The sequence below is a fragment of the Cibotium barometz genome, chromosome 24, assembly GCF_041138505.1.
Source record: "Cibotium barometz isolate CiBa-2024 chromosome 24, ASM4113850v1, whole genome shotgun sequence".
In the NCBI taxonomy this organism is placed as follows: domain Eukaryota; kingdom Viridiplantae; phylum Streptophyta; class Polypodiopsida; order Cyatheales; family Cibotiaceae; genus Cibotium; species Cibotium barometz.
The window spans coordinates 31,432,633-31,441,501 of NC_141069.1; the positions used below are offsets into that span (position 1 = coordinate 31,432,633).

The window sequence follows — 8,869 nt, forward strand, 5'->3', positions numbered from 1 at the left end:
CAGCTGCCTTAGGCCTTGTCTAACCTTTAGCATAGTAATTAATATGCCCATGTAGCTAGTGATGCTTGCCCCTAGGGAAGACACTGGTGCACCCACGACGAGTGGGTTTGAAATTCTCTTGGTTGGGTTCTCAATAAAATAGAATGAAAATGAGTCTCAATCTCATGCATGTTACCTACACATAGAAATCTTGAGTGTAGATTACATGGCTTCAAGGCTTTTTTTCTAGGTTTGTGATATTTTTTTTCTTATGAAATACTTATAAAAATAGCATGTTTAACAAGCATGGATTTGCCATGCTTGTTAAACATGTGAGTGCATAATCAAGGAACCACAACTTGGATAAGGCAAAGTGGTGTTCTCCACCTTGGCTGTTTGCACAGCAGTAGTTCAGTGGATAGAGCGATTGTATTATTCCCCAAGGTTGTGGGTTCAAATCAGAGAGAAAGATGGATCTTGCAAAATGAATGTAGATTGTCAACACGGAAGTAGTTCAGTGGATAGAGCGATTGTATTATTTGCCAAGGTTGTGGGTTCAAATGGTGCTCGCGAAGGTGGAGATGTCCTTGTAACTTGAGGGCTGATGGGGGTGTGTGTTGTAACCACCACATCCTAGTTGTAATAAAAATAGAAATAGTAGATTAATAGCCAAACCTTAAAAAAAAAGAATATAGAGTGATGGTTTGATTTTGTATCCAAATCTAAGATGCTAAGCAAATACATAGTCCATTATTAGTGTTCACGGAAAAAACATGCAAAAACTGTTTACAATGGACCCGATTCTCGTGTTGGCCATTTTTTAAAAATCAATTAAAAAAAAACCCTGAACACGGCTAGTACCAAAGCAGGCCAATAAACACAAATAAATGAAAATTAAATTATCGTACATAGTACGCAAGACGCGCACGCATAATCCTGAGCAATCTTTTCTTTTTTCTTTTTTCTTCAATCAATTACAAACCCTGAGCTGCTGCCGCCCAGACGGTCTCATGCAGATTGTACGCCCACAGCAATGGCGAACTCCACAGAGTGTAAGCATTGACTTGCTCTACAAATTCTGTCTTTTTAATTGGAAAATAAACCCATACATACAAGCATGCTCCCTCCATCCATGCTTGCATGCATAAATTCACACATACTGTACAATGTATGTATACATACAAGCATGCTCCATCCATCCATGCTTGCATCCATAAACTCATACATACTGTACAATGTATGTATACGTTAATGATCCATGCATGTGTAAATCCATACATACTTACATTGATACATACGTATATGCACATACATATGTATAACTTGTGTGTGTACACTGTCTAGCAGCACAAGGGCCATCATGGGCGACAAGACTTAGTATGATTTTTCTACACTTGTTCTATGTTGCCGCCTTGTTCGCTTTCAATTCAGAGCTACGGCAAGCAACATTGCTACATCCATGGTTTGTGATTTTTTCCCTACTTTTCTATATTAAAAAAGTATAGGGTTTCATAATGCTAGACACAAAATGATGCTATGTCACAAAAATGATTCTATCTATCTTGTACACAGGCTCATAGCACTATATCTTGCATTGCTCATCATCACACTCTTTCACTATTGGTTCACGGCAGGCTCGAATCCAGGGTGACTTGAGTGAATATTTTTTAATTATCTTGTTTGAGCTCATGTAGGGCATGTGCTGTGTAAGGTCATTGCCATCTGTTTGTAACTTATGAGATTTGTTTCATTGATGTGTGTAAGGTACCTTGTGGAGGAGTTGAACAAAGATCTAGATGCTGAAGCTCAGTTGAAGAGAACCTCAACTGATTCAAGTTGGTATTATCATGACCTTCAAAAATATCACTATTAGTCTAGTTTAAAGGGGCAGTAGAGCTCTTTTTTTGTGTAATTGCTAGATTGCAATCAGAAAGTGCTAGTTCTGGATGGCGGTGATGGGACTGGTGTTTGTGGAGTTGGAGGCAGCAACTGTAAACCACTATGACTAATCCATCATCCTTAGAAAGGCACCCATGACCAAACACATACACATGGACCACTTCAGTCATGTCTAAATCTGTTGCGAGACAAGTAACATAAAAACAATTTCGGCAGAATGGACCATAAAAGATCAGCCCACCACAACAAATGTCATGTTTAAGGCTCATGACCAATGACAAAAATCATATCCGCTAAAATTCAATATGCATTAGCATTGAGTTCTATCATTGAGAGCAGAGTGCTTCTTGGGGAACTTCTTAGAGGGGACCCAACAGGAGGGGATCTTGTGGAACTTCATAGAGGGGATTCTACAAGAGCATGGGATTCATTGAGACTTGAATTTGCCGTAGTTCTGCTCTTTCCAGGTTAGCTCATAGCAGGGTCATCATTTCTGGCTGTATAGGGGATACTCTATATGTATCCGGACTCTTCTGACGGTCTATCTTTATTTGGAGGGCAAAGTTCTGGGTTCCCCTGATTGCAAAAAAGTAGGACATTTTGCAAAACAGGATCTTAGGAGGCACCATATGTCTTGTCTCCTTTCTTCTTTTCCCTCCTTTATGGGCAGAGTGGAATGGAACTTATGCTTCTGGTGAAGCATTGTTAGCTTGAGTGCAAAGGAAGGTCAAGAGGTCAAGGTTCATGCTGAGTGTTCCTGATCTCAAGGAGATTGTCACTATCCAAGGTGCATTGTGTCAAGGAACCCCTCTCATGCATTGAGCTACTGGATTTTCCACATTCTCTTCCACATGGGAATGCCAAGAAAATGATGGCCTTTGCCATACGTGGCTGCGACAGAGAGTTAGAACTTAGGCGGCATCTGGAGCAGTCAGGTAGGCCTGGACAGTAGCACCCAGGTGTCAGGCAGCCACCTGGGCAGCCACAGCATATATGCAAGTCGTGGGCTGTCCTCTACAGGCCGACGAAGAATTACTGAAGCTATCACATTCAACCTGATGTAAAATGCAATGAGGAGAAAGCCGAGACCGAAGGTAAAGCATACCAAAACAAGAGATAGAGCTTGAAACAAGAGTTGAATGGGAGGCAAATTCCAGGCAAAAGATATTAGAGGGTAGAACTCAAATCGCTAAAGTTAATATGGTCTCTGCAAGAGATCCAGAAGAAGAGGAGGCAGAAATTGAGCCTACTAAGATACACACAGAAATACCGACCAATAGAGGGACTCCTTTGTTCGCACTGCTAGACATGGGTGCATGTCACAATTTCATGTCATATAAAACTTGGTATAATCTAGGACAACCAAACTTGAATTTGGCTAATGCAAGTGCCAATGCTAAGAGCAATACACACAAGTTGTGGGTCAGAAGAATGGCATTCCCAAGCTGCTAGATTCATCCCAAGAAAACAGCAAGTAGCATCTTGTCATGCATATCTAGCATTAACACACACTAGGATTGTAGTAGGGTTGGTTGCCCAGCACACTAAAGTGGTTATTCTCCTCTGGATAGTATGTTTGGAGTCCTCTAGGAAACTTTGGGCTGATTTTACGAAACCCGTTTGAAACGCATTTGAAACTTTTAGGAAACCTGTTTGAAACAACCCCCTAACTATTATGGTCCTAGGCTTGTCGAGTGCGATCCCTCTTGCGATGGGTATCACGGGGGAGCTCAGAGTAGTCAGCGAGGTAGGTGGAGTAGATGTGGCGATAAGCAAAGATGTTATCCAAACCCCGGACTATGCGGCGAGCTTGATGAGGATGTCATGTGTATCGCGCACTTGGATGCCATGTGGACATATTTGATACCACGGTGCAGGACCTGGAGTGGAAACTGGTCCCATGTGAGCCCAAGTCCGGGATGAGTTAGCCAGGGTTCCACTCTAAGCGTCCAAGGTCAGGTGTACAAGTCTTGTACATGGTCTTGGTCAGGTGTGCATTGTCCTGCACAGGAAGCATTGCTAGTTTGTACTGTGAGTCTCCCTCTGGAATGATGTCATGTGTCTTGAGTGTTTGGTTTGCAACCAGCTGCCAGGCATCTGTCTAGAAGCATGAAGTTGCGTGTAGAAAGGGGGCAGCCCTTAGGGCTACCCCAAAAAAGGGGTTGTATCCCTTGAACATGGGCATGGGGTAGGCATTAGGCCACCCAAGGGGGCCAAGATGGCCCATGGCCTTTGCCCTCTAGCCAGGAAGGCTAGGCATGTGTGGCCAGCCTTAGGAGGCTGTGGCCCAGTCGGCCAGCCAAAGGATGGGCTTTGGCAGCCTGTCGGCCAGCTTTGGAGCCAGCCGACATGCCTTAGAGGCCAGCCCAGCCAGGCGGCCTAGGCATATGGGCTGCCCAGCACAGCCAGCGCAGGCCATAGTGGCTGCCTGCAGCCAGTCAGGACAGCGCACAAGGGCCAGCAAGCAGGGTGTGAAACAGTCGCCAGAATAAAAGGGTTTTTCCTTGGTTGTGGAGAAATACAAAACATGCTGTCCTCTGTTTGAGCCAGCCAACCAGCATTAGTAAGGGTTATAAATAGCCAAGCATAGATCTCAGTCAGTCATCTCATTATTGAATTATTCACAAGGGGTTGCTATATTCCAAGGGTCAGAAGGGTCAGGACAGCCAAGGGAGTGCTACAGCCAAGGGGAAGGGTGCAGGTCAAGAACAGGTCATCAGATCTACAGATTTGCGTTATTGTATTCTAATAAAGCAAATACACCATTGGTGGTGGAGGCCCTACACAGGGTTTTCAGGATCCAATACTGTGGCTGACTCTCTCTCTCTCTCTCTCTCTATTTGTGCACATCTCTTTGCGTTATCTTCGTCTCGAAAGATTGCTGAATTCTGAACATCGAATTTACCGATTCTATCCACCCAGCGTCTGCATGTTACATTGGTATCCAGAGCTTGCTTCAAGTGTGAAGATTCAGCCAGAAAACCAGAAAAAAAAAGAAAGATTTTTTTTTTCCGCTTGTGTGGTTGGTTTCTAGACTCCGGCGGACCACCCCTTTCGGTGTGACTCTTGTCCATAGAATGACGGTTGGTTTTTAGCCTCTGGAAAGTCTCCCATAGTGGATGGTTTTGTTGCGTTCCGGAAAGAAAGTGCATATTCCCACTATGGCGAGCTTTGATGAAGAGAGAACAAAGAACTTCGGAACAAGGAGCACCAGGCAGTCCTTTGAGGGCGGCAAACATGAGTGTGCACGACATGTTCCAGACAATGATGGGAGCAATCGTAGATCAGAGCACCAAATTGGAAGAGCAGAAGGCAGAGATCTTGGCCCTGGAAGAAAGAACATGTTTTCCAGGCTCTTTTTCTCGGTCTCCTCCTCTCTCTCCGTCTCTTTTCCACATCCCGATAGTAGATCCTCTACCTGATAACCCTTCTAAGGGGTTACTGCCATAGCCGACTTCGACACTTGAGTTGTAGATGCGAGCATTGGAGATTTGATTGATGGAAGACCGTGTGGCAACCTCCCATGCTGCTTCACAAGAAGACTCCAGGTGACGTGTGGAGAACGAAAGATTTCTTGCCGTGTTAGACGCAAGAGCGACACCAGCTTCTTCCTCGAGTCATTCTCTCGAGAGGATGAACTTCAATAAGTTTAATGGTAAACTCGACCTGTTAGTATATGTTCAATGCTCGTCTCTCAGCATGTATCTCACATTGATATATGGTGCACATTTGTACGGCCCCCATTATGAGGAGAAGCCATTGGTGCACATATCTTTAGTGGGAATCTTAACTTAGATGCTGGAAGGGGTCGTAGTTGTGACCGTTGATGGTTAGAAGATGATGAGGGGTACAAGCGTTAGCTGGGGTATAGGGAATATTCCCTTGGATACTAATTTCATCATTAGGTGGGCGGTGGTCAGTTGGGATGCGTTATGAATACGTGGGTGGTGAGCCGCGTCAATGCAACATAGTCGCCCACGTCTTGAAAGTGTCCACCGCACTACCTGGAGCACTATAAATGGACATAGTTGGCACAAGCTAAGGTATCCAATGCTTGTGAGCATATATTCCTTGTACTCTGAGTATGCCCTCCATCCAGAGTCTATCTAGATCTCCATCTAAGCACTACACTAGAGCGCGCAGGTGGACAACACCATCATATTGTACCTATCTCTTGTTTGGTATAATTTGAAGTTCAAAATTCTCTCCATCTCTCTATTGCATTGTCTAGTGTACTTTCTCTTGCTGTATCTTTTTTTGCTGTGCCATTTTCTTACATGGTTGGTTGCATCAATTTGAAGCTTTTTTTGTTGCTGGAAGAAAAAATGATACTGAGAGAGTGATCTTTGGCTAGTTAGTATTGAGAAGGTGAGGCCATTCCATCATGAACCCAATGGGCTCATGTACACGCCAGATTAGGTAAGGAAGCTTATGTCTGGGACGAGTTTGTCTTAGATCTTAAGTGGCGGTTTCTACCGCCCCATTACCTTGAGTGAATCAATGATGAGTTCGGGGGGAGCGTCAAATACGTAACTCTCCAGTTTGCCAACAAAATTTCGAACTCATGTTTGCAATTAGTAGGCATTTCTGACAAGGACAAGAAAGGACAGTTGGACAGCAAATCCAATGGGAAGTGTGTATGTTTCGGCTAGCCACCTTCGAAGATGCACTTTCGCTTGCACAGAGTGCTGAGATGAAGTGTATGGTGGAAAACCCAAGACTTCCTAGCCTTCCACTCAAATGGGGTATCCGGAGTCTCCTCCTTGTCAGCAGGATCGCACCGAGTCCACTCCCCCGGGTCCCATTGGAGGCGCGTGATGGGCTGGCTGTCCCAAATCCATAAACGCCGGAGTCTCTCCCTAGCCACCTTGGCTGGTGGTGGTCAATGTGCCACTCGTGCATGGAATCCGATCACCCTCACCCTCTATAACGTGTGTCCCTTGAAGTCCTCCAAGGGGGGTTTTGATCTCACTAATCTGCCATGAGGTTGAATCGAAAAAGTGAGCACGGCGGAGCTCTCATCTGCACCATGAACTACCAGGAGAATATTATGCTTGGTAAACACTCCTAGCCATTGCGGGGGAATAGGGTCAGCCACTCTGGAGCGATGGCAGAGTTGATGTCGAGGCTGAGTGTCTCTGCCCTGGATCCTAGTCGGGGGGCCTCTCTCCTGAAGTCCTCCAAGGGGGGTTTTGATCTCACTAATCTGCCATGAGGTTGAATCGAAAAAGTGAGCACGGCGGAGCTCTCATCTGCGCCATGAACTACCAGGAGAATATCATGCTTGGTAAACACTCCTAGCCATTGCGGGGGAATAGGGTCAGCCACTCTGGAGCGATGGCAGAGTTGATGTCGAGGCTGAGTGTCTCTGCCCTGGATCCTAGTCGGGGGGCCTCTCTCTTGGGCTAGTGGGGGAAGTTGTGTGAATGTAAGCCAATCTCCAAGGGACCTAGCGGGGCCCGTGCTCAAAGCTCGCCAGGACACATGAGGCCGAGCCCCTAGCATGTGACCACTAGGTGAACGGATTAGGGGGCTTAAAATCAAGGGCTGTCGGAGACACTCCTTGGAGGCTACAGGAACAGACTGCTAGAGGGCCGGCTTGAGGTGGTCCCAAGCTTGTAATAGACTAGCTGCAAATCTGTCCTCAAAAGCTGGGCTAAAGCCACGGATCCACATCTAGTGCTTTGTAACCAAGGGATCCCAGACTTGGTGTACGGGTGGATATCCTTGTCAGGAGGAAATCCTTCCATGGCTCACCTCCTAGAAGAAGTACTCTAACAACCAACTTGCCGAGAAGAGCACGGCTCTGAATTGCGGGGTCGATTATGCCCAGGCCCCCTTTGTGGTGTGGCTATATGGTCACTCTCCAAGCCACCTTGGCCTAGGTAGGCTTTTCGTCGCTACTAGCCCACATAAAGTTCTGGATGAACCGTTGAACCTGACCAATGCAGGCATGTGAGAAAGCCCAACAAGAAGTAATATACCACATGGTGGTAAGAAGAACTTGGTTCTCCCTCGCTGAACTCCAATATAGAAGCTTCTTCCAAATGCTGAGAAGAAGAGGGGCTAATTGTTTCTTTGGGGAGATATCAATCTCCACTTGGAAATCAAGATGACGGGACTGGAGTGCCCCTCGAGATCCAACGAAAGCCTCAACCCGACGCTAAGTTGGGGCGGCCGGAGAGCCAACCCAAAATCCACACGACTTGTGCCAGTTGATTTGCGCTCCCGATGCATGACAAAAGATCTCTATTGCCTCTGCAAATCTGTGAAGATTCCCCATGTATCGTGATAAGGATGCTGCTGTGTCATCTGCGAACTCTGAGTCTAGCAGCTCCTCATGTGCATGGATGGGGAGATGCAATCCCTAGAGCCCAATCTCCTAAGCTGAGAGAAAATTGCTCATGGCCTCGGCAACAAATAGAAAGAGATAGGGTGCTAGAGGGCAGCCTTGCCGGACTGAGCGAGAAAGGAGAAATTTGTCACCTCTGGTTCCTTGAATGAGAACTTGACTGTTGTGAGAGGCCGAGTAAAGTCCGGAAACACCACAGATCCACTCCTTTGGAAAACTCATCTGGCACATCGTCCCTTCCAGAAAGACCCAATAAACTCTATCATAGGCTTTCTCGAAATCCATAAGAAGCATAATGAGATCTTGCTGGCGCATCTTGGCCGAAGTTGTCCCTTCCCAGAATGTGAAGATGTTGTCCAGAATGCTCCGATCCTGAACAAAACCTGTTTGAGTATCATGAATCAAGTCGGGGACGAAGGGCTGAAGTCTCTGGTTGATGGCCTAGGCCAAAATCTTGTGGGCAGTCCCGAGGAGGGTGATGGGACTCCAGCTGCATCTCCCAATGTGTCACCACCCTCCTTAGGAATCAAGTGTAGTCTCTCTGGCATGGCACCCGTAGTCATAATCTCGTGTTGTGCTAAGGCCGCCTTCCATGAGATCCCAGTGATGAAGGAAAAAGGAGACTGGAAGCTTGTCCGC

The 8,869-nt window shown here is 46.2% G+C and overlaps 1 protein-coding gene across 5 annotated transcripts in view; it reads left to right on the plus strand.

Annotated features, from left to right (window-relative positions):
* Positions 1-866: 866 nt before the first annotated feature.
* LOC147625184 (protein S-acyltransferase 10-like) overlaps positions 867-8,869 on the plus strand; it is a 37,945-nt gene continuing 29,942 nt past the window's right edge. Inside the window, exons 1-4 of one of the 5 annotated variants that reach the window (XM_086818435.1) lie at positions 867-1,031; positions 1,327-1,441; positions 1,552-1,626; positions 1,744-1,818. In XM_086818435.1, the coding sequence (XP_086674561.1) occupies positions 1,013-1,031; positions 1,327-1,441; positions 1,552-1,626; positions 1,744-1,818 (284 nt within the window). In that variant the 5' untranslated portion in view covers positions 867-1,012. The remainder of the gene's footprint in view (positions 1,032-1,326; positions 1,442-1,551; positions 1,627-1,743; positions 1,819-8,869) is intronic. The other 4 variants (XR_015268934.1, XM_086818436.1, XM_086818433.1 and 1 more) reach the window with 4 other exon arrangements.